Source organism: Pristis pectinata, chromosome 8, assembly GCF_009764475.1.
Source record: "Pristis pectinata isolate sPriPec2 chromosome 8, sPriPec2.1.pri, whole genome shotgun sequence".
NCBI classification, from domain to species: Eukaryota; Metazoa; Chordata; class Chondrichthyes; order Rhinopristiformes; family Pristidae; genus Pristis; species Pristis pectinata.
This window is the reverse complement of record NC_067412.1, coordinates 40,779,292-40,794,623: the sequence shown is the minus strand read 5'-3', so window position 1 is coordinate 40,794,623 and position 15,332 is coordinate 40,779,292. Positions and strand designations below refer to the sequence as shown.

Genomic DNA, 15,332 nt, shown 5'->3' with positions numbered 1-15,332 from the left:
CAGCCACTGTCTGTAAGGAGTTTGTACGTTCTTCCCATGTCTGCGTGGCTTTCCTCCGGGTGCTCTGGTTTCCTCCCACATTCCAAAGATGTACAGGTTAGGAAGCTGTGGGCATGCTATGTTGGCGCCGGAAGCGTGGCGACACTTGCAGGCTGCCCCCAGAATACTCTACACAAAAGATGTGTTTCACTGTGTGTTTTGATGTACATGTGACTAATAAAGATATCTTATATTGGATACAAAGATTTATATTTATGGAGTACCTTTCACCACCATGTGTAATCTCAAAGTGTTTTACAGTCAATTAAGTACTAATGGAAAGTAGGAAACAAGTGGAGAGCAATGATGCAAGAAGGCTCATCACATCAAGGCAACTAGGAACATTAACACTGGACCAACTCAACTCCCACATCCCAAGGATCAATTTTTATGAAAGACTAGGTTACACATATCTTACACATACCTTGTGTCTCTGCTGTGCAGAGAGAATCCTGATGTTTCTGTCTTTGGATGGTCATGGAACCTTGGATAATTGCTGAGGTTTGACTGTTTGCTTCATGTTGCATCTGACTCAGCATTCAGTACCAGTCTTCTCTGCAACAAACGACAAACCAAAGTACTAACTTCAAATGCAGTTTGCATTTTTATAGAGGAATTTTATTTTGAAATGTACCTAAACAGGATCTAAACCCGAGTCAAAGAAGTAGGATTAGAATGAACAATGATGAGAATTAGAAAGGGAAGGGAATTCCAAAAGGTTAGAGCCTTGACAGCTGAAGGCACAGCTGCCAATAGAGTGATTAAATTCGGGGTTGTTAACAAATAGTATTGGTAGCCTACAGATAACATTTTTAGCAGGGGATGTGGGATAAAGGAAGGGGTTATAGAATTGGATGAAATTAGAGAGGGGAAATGTGGAGAAGTGTAAAAACAAACATAAATATCCAAAAATTGTAACAGTTTTTGTAATCCAGTGTAGGCGAGTGAGCCCAGGACTATGCACAAACACATGACGTACTAGTCTAGCATTTTATTATTCAGCTGCCTTACCCTATCAGTAATTTACATTTCACATCTAAATATTTTAATTTTGACTTTAACTGGATTTTTGTTTGGATTTTATAACTTTGAATATGAACTGCAGATCTTGTAAATACAACACGCTGAAGAAGTTTTCTGTGATAATTTATTGCTGTAGACACGGCTGCTTGAAATTTGTATGCTACAAATAAAGCATTTTGTTAGAAACGTGTCGCTAATTTGTTGCAACCATCTCCACTTGTCAGGTAGCAAAGCCCTGCTCTCTGCACTAAGTGCCCTGGTCCGCACACTGCCTGGGTCCGGAGGTCGGCAGTTCGACTCGCTCTCCGGGGGTGCGGGGAGTGTCGGCTTGCAGACGCTGCCCTTCAGGTGAGACCTTTAGCCCGGAGCCCCATCCCCTCGGGTAAAGATCCAGCGGCTCCCATTGCAAGAGGGGTCCTGACAGGGTCCGGGGTTCGCTCCGCCCCCACGCCGGGGATTGAACTCGGCCCCGCAAAATATTGCCGGGGCCCGGCTCTTCGCCCCTCCCTCCAGCTGACGCTGAGCAGCTCCGTGAGGAAGGCCTGGGCGGAGGAGCGGCTGAGCTCCGGGGAAACACGGGCACATTAACGGGCGGCGGAGGGCCCCAGACCCATCGCCGGCCCGGCTCCGGTCCTCCAACCACCTCCGGACTCGGCCTCGGACCTGCCGCTGGCCCTGGCCCTGGCCCATCCCCTGCCTAAGACCCCTCGGCCTGGCCCCTTCCCCAGACTGCTACACGTTGAGAAGTGACATTTCTATTTGAACTAAATGCTCCCTTTCCCCGACAAACTCAGACATCACGTCCCCTTCATTAACCCTTTCTGGTATCATTAACCCACTTCCTTTTCTAGCTAATTAACATTGTGAAGGTTTCCCTTTCTTTGGGTAGTTCTCCCTCACCTCTTTTTTTTCAAAGACAGCGTCATCAGAGCTTCTTACTCACAAAATAATTACACTTGGTCGCATGTATTTATAGATTTACCCATAGCTCATCTCCAAGCTGTTATTCTCTGTAGTTGTGACACTTTACTCTGTACTGTTATTGTTTTTACCTGTGCTACTTCAATGCACTCTGTACTAACTCAATGTAACTGCACTGTGTAATGAATTGACCTGTAGGATCGGTTTGTAAGACAAGCTTTTCACTGTACCTTGGTACAAGTGACAATAATAAACCAATACTAAATAATAAACCAATACCAACCTGCTGCTCACCTTATATTGCCTTCTGCCAAATCTATGTTCAACTTTCTTACCACCCCCCTAAATCAAGTAATATTTCTAAACTTGTAACCCCCATTGAAACAGTCGTAACCAAAGTTAAAATCGGCACCCTTTCCAACTGAGAGTACACCATCCCTCTTCATCCTTGTCCACGGCTGGGCCATTTGGTTTCTCCTGTCTGATGCAAAGTTCAATCAGATCATGGCTGATCTGTCCCTCAACACCATTTAGCCACCTTCGTTCTGTTTCCCATGATCCTGTTATCGATCAAAATTCTATTGATCTCAATCTTGAAAGTTTCAACAGATCTGGTCTTTTAAAGGATTATCAGGATAGTAGGGGAAAAGATTAGATTAGCAGAACTAAGAGGTTCTATCATGAATGACTGATTAGTCTAGGGCTCTTTTCCACAGAAAAAAGGCCAGAGGATGTGTACAGTTTTGGTGTCCCTGTTATAGGAAAGATGTTATTGAACTGGAAAGAGTTGAAAGAAGATTTATGAGAATGTTGCCAGAACTCGAGGGACTGAGTTATAGGGAGATATTCGTTAGGCTAGGACTTTATTTCTTGGAATGTAGAGCTGACCTTACAGAGGTGTATAAAATCATTAGGGGCTAGCTGGATAGGGTGAATGCACATGATCATTTTCCCAGGGAAAGGGAATCAACAACTAGAGGACATAGGTTTAAGGTGAGAGGAGAAAGATTTAAAAGGGACCTGAGGGGCAACTTCTTCATGCAGAGGATGGTGCATATATGGAACGAGCTGTCAGAGGAAGTGGTTGAGGCAGGTACAATAACAATATTTAAAAGACATTTGGATAAGTACATGGATAGGAAAAGTTTAGAGTGATATGGGCCAAACGCGTGAAAATGAGACTAGCTTAGGTGGGCACCTTGGGCGGCATGGACGAGTTGGGCCGATGGGCCTGTTTCTGTGCTGTATCGCTCTATGACTATGTGATGGCTTGGTAGAAGTCTTTACCCATATGCAGCAGTTGATTGGGGAGATCTGGAGAAGATGCTGTCCAGTGGGGTGGCATCCCCAGGCTATAAATATGTTGGTCACTAATGAATCCAATAAGGAATTTGGGGAAATTTCACTCCAAGAGCAGTGAATGGGGAACTTCCTGCTATTTGGAGGTGCCGAGGAGAACAACAGAGATACATTAATAGGGAAGCTGGTAAAGGAGGCTGAAAGGAATAGATTTGCATCAAACATGGACTTCACCCTTTTCGTACTAACACCCATTGGATCCCCTCTGCAAAGTGTTAGTGGGATTAGGTGAAGAGACTTGGGGGTAGGCTCATGTGGAGCATAATCACCAGCATAGTTCATTGGGTTGAATGGCCAGTCTGAGCTACAAACATGGTATAATTGACCTGATATCTACACCTCCTTGGGGGAGATTTCCAGATTGGCATGGATATGGTGGGCCAAAGGGCCTTTTCTGTGCTGTACAATACAATATCTGCAACCTCTGGAGGAGGAAGCTATTTTCTGATTTTGCTCCTAGTTCAAACTAAGACGTTGCCATTTGTCCTGGACTCTCCCACTCTGCTTGATGCCTTTGAATAAGTTTTCTGTGCCATTTTTTTTTACTCTTTTACATTGGCGGCACGGTAGTGTAACGGTTAGCGTAACGCTATTACAGCGCCTGCGACCTGGGTTCAATTCTCACCGCTGTCTGAAAGGAGTTTGTATGTTCTCCCCGTGTCTGCATGGGTTTCCTCTGGGTGCTCCGGTTTCCTTCCACATTCCAAAGACATACAGATTAGGAGCTGTGGGCATGCTATGTTGATACCGGAAGAGTAGCGTCACTTGCGGGCTGCCCCCAGCACATTCTCAGTAATGCAAAAAAAAAGACGTATTTCACTGTGCGTTTCAATGTACAGTACATGTGACTAATAAATAAATATTTTATGTGGGGGACTCAGTGTGTAATAACATACACAGAAACTTGACAGGAGTTAATCCGTGCGTTTAAACTGCATTGTGTGTCACGAAGTGCAGACACTTGCAGTGATGCCTGAACTGGTAGGTAATAGCTGACCCTGACTGCAGCAGGGCCACATATACCCAAGAGAGGCCTCCTGTCCAGTCAGTTGGTGCCAGTAAAGAGTGAAACAGAACAAGGAGCAGGACTGAAGCTCCCAGTGAATGCAATACAGACTGTATCCTTGTGAGTTTCTGGGAGGATTTTGGCATAAATTATGCACAGGGCAGTTTGCATGACAAGAAAGGAGAGGGGAGAGGACAAGTTAAGCTGTTCCAATGTATTCCAGCAGATGGAAACCAACATAGTCATGGCTGATTGTGCCATGGTGCCTTTTCTTTGTGGAGTTATTGTTAAAGTTCTCTTCTGCAGTGTTGCTGTGGCTTTTATTTGCTGTGTAGTGTATGTGCTAAGGTTGGGAACCCACTGCCCAGTGGTCCTCGGGACTGTTCTTCACTTCCCACGAACAGGAGAGACTCTGAATCCTTCTGGCCCAAGGACTCCCTAAAGCACTTCCCAGCTTCAGAGTGTGGTTGCTGTTGTAGTGCAAGACATGGGCAGCCAGTTAGCACACTAAGTGTCCCAAATCAGCGTGATAATCCTCAGATTACTTCTTTTATTGATGTTGGCTGAGGGATAAAGACTGGGCACCTGGAGATCTCACCTTGAAGTAGTGACCTGGGATCTTTTATGTACTGTGTAGGGAGTTGGATCAAGTCTTGGAGTGGGTTGTAAATCCACAACTTTCTCACTCGGTGAGTGTGCCGCTCACTGTACTCTGGTTCACGGTGTCCACTCCTATGGACTGGGCTGGGAGGAATGAGCTCAGGTGTCTGCTCTGATTATTTATTGATTCCTGCTGGTCAGTCATGTTACTGGAATAGGAAGGGAGCAGGTCAGGGTGAAGTGTGGTGAGTTTCGCCTTGGACCTTTTAACATGGCAAATTGCCAAAAAGGTGCTTCACAGGATTGTTAGCAAACACCCACTGTCACTGAGTCACTGACAGAGCAAGGAAGCTGTCAAACAACTTGGTCAAAGAGGTGGGTTTGAAGGAATGCCTTGAAGTGGATATTTAGAGATGGAGAGGCTGAGGGAATGGATTCTAGAACTCAGAGGGCTTTAACAACTGAATGTACTCTGGCAGTGGGGGGTGATGGAAACTACATGCCACAACGGAGTAGAATTGGAGGAGGGTAAGTATTTCAGAGGCTCATAGTGTGGGAAGAGAAGACAAGAGTGGGGAAAAGCCCGACTCAAATCCTATAATTCCAAAGCTGTCCACCATCGGGTTTCCTTGCTTCATGCCTGGGTCCGTCGCAAACTAATTGATGGAGATTCGTCACAATGGTTTGTGAACAACTGCATCATCGTTGTATCACCTGACCAGCAGGATAGAGGAAAGTGAATGACATAGATCTTGTGCTTTCATTGTCTGGCAATCCCAATGCTTGTGTGATTACTATGCTCACCATTGATGTCTGGGGACCAAGGGACAAATGCGGGAAGTCCCAAATAACTGCTAAGTATTCACACCGGCCCCTTTAAGCAAAGAAGGAGGAAAGAAAATTCAACCAAAGACGTCTCCCCATTTTTTGATTTTTTTCTGGATCTATCTGAATATCAGTCCTCTTTCACTGAGGTAGGTTAGGCCAGGGGAAACTTGTCCCTTGGCCCTTGACATCCACTGTACCATCCCCACTGCTTTCCTTGTCAGCCAAATCCTTGCAGCATTAGTCCCTGCCGATTAACAGCTTAAAGCCAGGAAAATCCCATTCAGCCCCATGAGCCACTCTGCTATTCAATCAGAACATGATTGATCTACAGGAGATACAAGAGACTGCAGATGCTGGAATCTGGAGCAACACACAAGATGCGGGAGGAACTCAGCAGGTCAGGCAGCATCTGTGGAGGGAATCTGTGCAGTTGACATTTCAGGTTGAGACCCTTCATTTGGACCCTGATGATTGATATACATCTCAAGTCCATTCACCTGCCTTGGCTCCATATTTCTTTCCACCATCCAAACCCCAATAGTGTGAAATACTCTCCTGCTGATCAAAGTCAATGAGTGGGATGAAAATTTCCCTACAACATGCAGAGCAGCCTGACTGTTGCTAGGCTCTGTCAGGTGATCAGCTTGCAGAAAACTGGGGTCTGCAGATGGTTTATTTATAGGGTTGTGATGTGAAGTGTAGTACTGGAAACACAGTGAGTATGGTTTGTATATCTGAAAGGGAACTTTAATGACACTGTTTTGGTTTCTGTTTGAGACTGATTTTTGCTGTCTTGTGCCTATTCTCAAAATGATTCCACTACCCAACCACTTGGTAAGTGTTTACTCAGACTGTTTCATTCGACCGACATATGACTCTTAATCATCTGACCCGACTATGTAAGTGAAAGCCACCATTAGATAGTCACCATTAGATATTCTAAAAAATTAGGTAAAGAAGTAACCAGATTATCATGGATGAAGGCGAAAGTATTGTATACATAGATTTTAGGAGTACAAAGGCAGATGATAGGGATGTCTGAAGTGAGTTGACAGAATTAAGAACAGGTGTGTGAAAGGTTAAATAGAAGATGGAGAGAAGCGACTTAATTCCTACACAGTGAGGAATTGGGGAGGAGGAAGGTAAGTTGGATGGGCTGTATGGAACTTAAGCAAAAGGCAAGGGTGGGGATTTAATGCTCAGGTTGGTTGGGATAAACCCAAGCAATCTCAGTCTAATATGGGGCTACCTTTGTATTTTGTAACACAATTGACATTACAACTGAAGCAAGCTAAAGGACTATGTCATCATGCATACCTTTTGGCTGAAGCTCACCTCTCAGCTTGGTATCAACATCCCTTTGCATTATTTCAAAGAATGGTGGAGTGAAGTTCTCCTGGGTGTCCTTGCCAGTATTTACACCGAACTACCCTTAGCAACACTCCCTCTTAGGCAGTCCCTTGTGATTAAGGATGACTTACTTCTACCCAGGTTCTGAGGTGACAGACGAGGCCAAAGTGGGAATCACAGACTCTCCAGAGCTGGGGCAGGAGGTGCTAGATAGTTTGGGATGTGTTGCACTCCTTCTGCTGTTTACACTGGATTTCCATGTGGTCCTGATGCATGGATTAAAGGTTCTCAGTGCCAATCTGAATGTTCCTTCCCCATTTTGAGCAGTCAAGGGCCAGGGATTCCCAAGAATCATTGGGAATGTTGCAATTTTCAGGGAGGTGCTGAACATATTCTTCAATCCTTTCCTCTGTCCACTGTTAATCACTTCCAGTGACAGAGCCTAGAATAGAACATCCATAGAGTCTGTTGTCAGGCATGTGTACAAGGTGGCTTGCCCATTACAGCTGACTGAGCATAATTAGTGTTCTGGATATTGATCTTGGAGAGGACCCTTGGTTCTCTTGTTCTTGTAGAGGCAGTGCTGGTTGTAGATCAACCGCAGCCTGTTGTAGATCAAGGTAGATGTCACTGCTGTCCAGTAGAGTGTAAGTTTTGTGCTAGGTTTGAGGTCTTTAGCTTCAACATTTTCTTCCTTGGTCAACCAAAGGCTGTGCTGGCATGTTGAAGACAGTGACGAATTTCATCATCGACATCTGCCTTTGTTGAAAGGTGGCTCCCAAGACATGGGAGTGGTCCATAATTTCAAGGGTCACACCAGGAAACCTTTGTTGTTCGAGAGTAATGTATGGTGGAGGCAGTCGGTAGAGGCCCTTTGTTTTACGGATGTTGAGTGTAAGGTCCATCCTTTTGTGTGCTTCAGTGAACGAGTCAATAATGACTTGCAGCTTGGACTCTGAACATGCTCAAACGCAAACTTCACCTGTACACTGCAGCTCAATTTACTGAGGGTGGGGTGACCTTGGTTCAGGAATAGCGGTGTTATAGTTGAACATTTTCCCATTAGTCCTATAGATTTAGTTCCACTCCAATAGGAAGCTTGTTGTAGGTCAGGTGCAGCATTACAACAAGAATGATTGATAGTAGTGTCGAAGCAATGATACAGCCTTATCAACCTGTACCGAGATTAGATCTATTGTGGACTTGTTGGCTAAGTTCCTGGTCTATCTTAAGTTTCATGAATACATTGTTCTTTGTGGGATCTTGCTTTGTGCAGATTACCTATGTGCACATTTTCTATATTACAGCAGTGGCTGCACTTCAAAATATTGACTATTTGCTTAGCTCCAGGAATTCCAAATAACAGAGTCTTACAGCATGGAAACAGGCCTAACTTGTCCATGTCGACCCACTGTGTTGCCCAGCAAGCTAGTCCCATCTGCCCACGTTTGGCCTATAGCCCTCTAAACCTCTGCTATCCATGGTTTCTGTTTAAAGAGGAGGTATGAGCACTATAAAGTACATTAAATTGTGTACACTTTGTTGCAGAGTGTGCCTCTGAGATGGATATCCACCAGTGTTGGATAGGGAAAGACTAACTGCTCACATGACATCCCGATGTGGTGTTTCCCGAGAGACTTGACTAGTCAGATGGTAACCCGGGCAAGTGGATGTGAAGTACTGGGGAATATTGGGCAAGTTCCTTTCTGACTCTACTGGGTAATGGTAACCACTCTGGGAGATAACTCTGGTACTGCTAGTCACCTATCTCTTGTCCAATGTAATATCCACACAGCCAGAAACAGGACCATCTTTTGCTCAAAGGTACTTTGCCAATTGATGTCCACCATGAGCTGCCAACCTGTTCCAGAAACCCACAAGCCCCTGGGACAAGGACAAATCTCTGACAATATGGCAGTTTTATAACTCTGCCCCCTGAATTTAACCATTGGATTCTGTTCTCCTGGGTTGCCTTGATCATTTCTCGACAGAGCAAATCTTGTTTAACAGACTAGATATTCTTGATTTGATCAGCAATACCTTCCTATCCTTTTTCAGGAGTCCTTTTTCAGGACTCCTTCAAGGTTAACTTGAAGGTTAAGTCAGTAGTAAAGAAGGCAAATGCAATGTTAGCATACATTTCAAGAGGACAAGAATATAAAAGCAAGGATGTATAAGGTATTGGTCAGACTGCATTTGGAATGTTGTGAGCAATTTTAGGTCCTATATCTAAGGAAGGATGTGCTGGTCCTGGAGATCCTCCAAAGAAGGTTCGCAAGAATGATCCCAGGAATGAAAGGCTTAACTTATGAGGAGCGTTTGATGTCTCTGGACCTGTACTTGATGTTCAGAAGGATGAGAGGAGATATCATTGAAACCTACTGGATACTGAAAGGTCTGGATAGACTAGATGTGGAGAGGATGTTTCCGTTTGTAGTAGAGGCTAGGATCCGAGGGCACAGCCTCAGAATAAAGGGATAACCCTTTAAAACTGAGATGAGGAGGAATTTCTTCAGCCAGAGGGTGGTGAATCGGTGGATCGGTGTCATAATCAAAGAAACAAAAGTTTTTGAGAGGGATATGGGCATAATGCAGGTAAATGAGACTAGCTCGTGTACGCTACTTGGTCGGTAGGGACGAGTTGGGCCGAAGGGCTAGTTTTTGTGATCACAAGATACAGGAGCAGAATTAGGCCATTTGGCCCATCTCGTCTGCTTCGCCATTCAATCATGGCTGATTTTCATTTAGTTATTACCCACTGGGAGCCACAGATTATGAGGGACATCAGAGAATAATCACTGCAGCAATCAAGCAGAATTAATTTCTATTTAGTTAATTTCTATTCATGTTACTGGGACTGGAGAGCATGAGTTATGAGGAGAGAATGGATAGGCTGGGGCTTTTTTTCCTGGAGTGAAGGAAGCTGAGGGATGACCTTATAGAGGTTCATAGAATCATGAGGGGCATAGATAAGGTGAATGTTCACAATCTTTGTCCCCCAAATAAAACTAGAGGGTATAGGTTTCAGGTGAGAGGGGAAAGATTTTCACACAGAGGGTGTTGGGTATATGGATCGAGCTGCCAGAGGAAGTGGTAGAGGTGGGTACATTCGCAATGCTTAAAAGACATTTGGGCAGGTTCATGGATAGGAAGGGTTGAGAGGGATATGGCCATAATGCAGGTAAATGAGACTAGCTCGTGTACGCAACTTGGTCGGTAGGGACGAGTTAGGCCGAAGGGCCAGTTTTTGTGATCACAAGATACAGGAGCAGAATTAGGCCATTTGGCCCATCTTGTCTGCTTCACCATTCAATCATGGCTGATTTTTTTTCAATCCCATTCTCCCTATTACCCTGAACCCCCCCTTACCAATCAAGAACCTATCAATCTCTGCCTTAAATACACCCGATGACTTGGCCTTCACAGCCCTCTGTGGCAATGAATTCCACCAATTCACCACCCCCTGGCTGAAGAAATTCCTCCTCATCTCAGTTTTAAAGGGTCATCCCTTTATTCTGAGGCTGTGCCCTTGGATCCTAGACTCTACTACAAATGGAAACATCTGCTCCACATCTAGTCTATCCAGACCTTTCAGTATCCAGTAGGTTTCAATGGTATCTCCTCTCATCCTTCTGAACATCAAGTACAGGTCCAGAGACATCAAACGCTCCTCATAAGTTAAGCCTTTCATTCCATAGAACCATAGAAAACTACAGCACAGAAAAACAGGCCATTCGGCCCTTCTAGTCTGTGCCGAAACATTATTCTGCCAGTCCCATCTACCTGCCCCCAGCCCATACCCCTCCAGACCTCTCTCGTCCATGTATCTATCCAATTTACTCTTAAAAGTTAAGAGCGAGCCCGCATTTACCACATCAGATGATAGCCCATTCCACACTCCCACCACTCTTTGAGTGAAGAAGTTCCCTCTAATGTTCCCCCTAAACCTTTCCCCTTTCACCCTAAAGCCATGTCCTCTCGTACTTATCTCCCCTAATCTAGGTGGAAAGAGCCTACTTGCACTAACTCTGTCTATGCCCTTCATCATTTTGTAAACCTCTATCATATCTCCCCTCATTCTTCTCCGCTCCAAGGAATAAAGTCCTAACATGCTCAGTCTTTCCCTGTAACTCAACTCCTGAAGACCCGGCAACACTCTTGTAAATCTCCTCTGCACTCTTTCAATCTTACTGACATCCTTCCTGTAGTTCAGCGACCAGAACTGCACACAATATTCTAAATTTGGTCTCACCAATGACTTATACAACCTTACCAAAACATTCCAACGCCTATACTCAATACTTTGATTTATAAATGCCAGGATTCAAAAGCCTTTTTTACAACCCTGTCTACCTGTGACTCTACTTTCAGGGAATTATGTATCTGAACTCTCAGATCCCTTTGTTCCTCCGCACTCCTCAGTGCCCTACCATTTACTGTGTATGTCCTCCCTTGATTTGTCCTTCCAAAATGCAACACCTCACACTTGTCTGCATTAAATTCCATCTGCCATTTTCTGGACCATTTTTCCATTTGGTCCAGATCCCTCTGCAAGCTTTGAAAGCCTTCCTCGCTGTCCACTACACCTCCAATCTTAGTGTCATCCGCAAATTTACTAATCCAATTTACCACATTATCATCTAGGTCATTGATATATACAACAAACAACAATGGCCCCAACACAGGTCCCTGAGGCACACCACTAGTCACAGGCCTCCAATTTGAGAAACAACCATCCACCTTCTCTGTCTTCTCCCACTCAGCCAATTTCAAATTCAGTTTACAACCTTTCCATGGATACCCATTGACTGAACCTTCTGAACTAATCTCCCATGTGGGACCTTGTCAAAGGCCTTACTAAAGTCCATGTAGACAACATCCACAGCCTTACCTTCATCTACTTTCTTAGTGACCTCCTCAAAAAACTCCACAAGATTCGTTAAACACGATCTACCACGCACAGAGCCATGCTGACTATCCTTAATCAACCTTTGGCTGTCCTATCTCTCAGAACACCTTCCAATAATTTACCCACTACTGATGTCAGGCTCACTGGCCTGTAATTACCTGGTTTATTCTTCGAGCCTTTCTTAAACAATGGAACAACATGAGCTATCCTCCAGTCCTCTGGCACCGCACCCGTGGCTAAGGACATTTTAAATATATCTGCCAGGGCCCCCGCAATTTCTACACTAGTTTCTCTCAAGGTCTGAGGAAATATCTTGTCAGGCCCTGCGGATTTATTTACCTTTATTCGCTGTAAAGCATCAAGTACCTCCTTTTTAATCTCTGTATGTTCCATGACACTAGTGCTTGTTTCCCTTCCTTCCATGTCCACGCTGCCAGTTTCCTCAGTAAATACTGATGCAAAAAAACTGTTTAAGACCTCCACCATCTCCTGAGGCTCCACACTTATATGACCACTCTGATCTTCTAGGGGACCAATTCTGTCTCTTACTATCCTTTTGCTCTTAATATACCTGTAGAAACCCTTTGGGTTTACCTTCACATTATCTGCCAAAGCAGCCTCATGGCTTCTTTTTGCCTTCCTGATTTCCTTTTTTAGTATTTTCTTACATTTCCTATACTCTTCAAGTACCTCATATGTTCCTAGTTGCCTATACCTGCTATACACCTCTCTCTTTTTCTTAACCAGCTCACCAATATCCCTTGAAAACCATAGTTCCCTATGCTTGTTACCCTTGCCTTTAATCCTGACAGGGACATACAAACTCTGCACTCTCAAAATTTCATCTTTGAAGGCTTTCCATTTACTGAGCACATCCTTGCCAGAAAATAACTTATCCCAATCCACCCTACCTAGATCCTTTCTCATTTCCACAAAATTGGCCTTTCTCCAATTTAGAACCTCCACTCGAGGACCAGATCTGTCCTTATCCATAATTATCTTGAAACTAATTGCATTATGGTCACTGGACCCAAAATGCTCACCTACACATACTTCTGTTACCTGACCTGTCTGGTTCCTTAATAGGAGATCAGGTATTGCATTCTCTCTTGTTGGTACCTCTATATATTGATTTAGAAAACTTTCCTGAACACATTTGACAAATTCCAAGCCATCCAACCCTTTTGCAGTGTGGGAGTCCCAGTCAATGTGGAAAGTTAAAATCCCCTACTATTACAACTTTGTTTCTTACATTGGTCTGCTATTTCACTACAGATTTGTTCCTCCAATTCCCTCTGACTATTGGGCGGTCTATAATACAACCCTATTAGTGTGGCCACACCGTTCCTATTCCTCCTCTCCACCCATATGGCCTCTGTAGACGAGCCCTCCAGGTTGTCCTGTCTACGCACAGCCGTGATCTGTTCCCTGACCAGTAATGCCACTCCTTCCCCTTTCATCCCTCCCCCTCTATCACGTCTGAAACAACGGAAGCCCAGAACATTAAGCTGCCAGTTCTGCCCCTCCTGCAACCATGTCTCACTAATAGCAATAACATCGTAATCCCACGTGCCAATCCACGCCCTAAGCCCATCCGCCTTACCTATAATACTCCTTGCATTGAAATAGATGCACCTGAGAACATTACTATCATGTACAAACCTTTGATTTCTGTCCATACCTGCAGACCTCGCACGATCATTTTCCTCCTCACTTTCTTCTCTAACACTCTGGTTCCCCTCCCCCTGGAAATCTAGTTTAAACCCACTGGAGCAGCACTAGCAAACCTACCCGCAAGTATGTTAGTCCCCTTCCAGTTCAGGTGTAAACTGTCCCTTCGGAACAGATCCCACCTTCCCTGAAACAAAGCCCAATTATCCAGAAACCTGAAGCCCTCCCTCCTGCACCAACCCCTTAGCCACGTATTTAGCTGCATGATCCTCCTATTTCTAGCCTCACTAGCACGTGGCACGGGTAGCAATCCTGAGATTACAACCTTGGAGGTCCTGTCCTTTAACTTTGCACCTAATTCCCTAATTCCTGGGATCATTCTTGCGAACCTTCTTTGGAGGATCTCCAGAACCAGCACATCCTTCCTTAGATACAGGACCTAAAATTGCTCACAACATTCCAAATGCAGTCTGACCAATACCTTATAAAGCCTCAGCAGTACATCCTTGCTTTTATATTCTTGTCCTCTTGAAATGTATGCTAACATTGCATTTGCCTTCTTTACTACTGACTTAACCTTCAAGTTAACCTTGAAGGAATCCTGAAAAAGGACTCCCAAGTCCCTTTGCACCGCCAATTTCTGAAATTCCTCCCCCTTTGGAAAATAGACTACACCTTTATTCTTTCTACCAAAGTGCATAACCCCACACTTCCCTACTCTGTATTCCATCTGCCACTTTTGTCCACTCTCCCAACCTGTCCAAGTGTTTCTGCAGACTCCGTCTCTGCAACACTACCCATTCCTCCACCTATCTTTGTATCGTTTGCAAACTTGACCACAATGCTATCAGTTCCTTCATCCAGATCATTAATACATAAAGTGAGAAGTTGCTGTCCCAACACTAACCCCTGTGGAAATCCACGAGTCGCCAGCAGCCATCCTGAAAAAGATCCCTTTATCCCCACTCTTTGATTTTTGCCAGTCAGCCAATCTTCTATCCATGTTCGTACCTTGTCTCTAGCACCATGGGCTCTTGTTTAGCAGCCTCATGTGACTTTTGCAGTCCTCTAGGACTTTCCCTGACTCCAGTGATTCTTGATAGATCACTACTAATACCTCCACAATCTCTTCAGCTACCTCTTTCAGAACTCTGAGGTTCAGGTGACTTATCCACCTTCAGGCATTTAAGCTTCCTCAGCACCTTCTCCTTAGTGATGGCCACTGGACTCACCTCTGTCCCCTGAGTCTCTTGAATTTCTGGCATATTACTGGTGTCTTCCACTATGAAGACTAACACAAAGTACTTATTTAGCTCCTCTGCCATTTCTCTGTTCCCCACTACTACTTCTACAACATTATTTTCAAATGGTCCAATGTCCACTCTTGCCTCTCTCTTACCATTTATGTATCTAAGAAAAAAACTTCTGAAATCTTCTTTTATACTATTGGCCAGTTTACCCTCAAATTTCATCTTCTCCCTCATAGTTTTTTTCATTGTCCTCTGTTGGCTTTTAAAGGCTTCCCACTAATCTTTGCCATATTGTATGCCTTCTTTTGCTGTCAGACTTCCCTTGTCAGGCATGGTTGCCTCATCATCCCCTTAGTGTCTTTATCCCTTGGGATGA

The 15,332-nt window shown here is 44.4% G+C and overlaps 1 protein-coding gene across 4 annotated transcripts in view; it reads left to right on the top strand.

Moving 5' to 3' along the window:
* The window catches only part of LOC127573864 (transcription factor MafK-like), a 106,930-nt gene that overhangs the window by 27,891 nt on the left and 63,707 nt on the right, over positions 1–15,332 (top strand). The window contains exon 1 of one of the 4 annotated variants that reach the window (XM_052022408.1): positions 321–1,410. The exons of 2 other annotated variants lie outside the window; for them this stretch is intronic. In XM_052022408.1, the coding sequence (XP_051878368.1) occupies positions 1,220–1,410 (191 nt within the window). In that variant the 5' untranslated portion in view covers positions 321–1,219. Of the gene's footprint in view, positions 1–320; positions 1,411–15,332 lie in introns of those variants that run through there. One more of the 4 variants, XM_052022410.1, reaches the window with a different exon arrangement.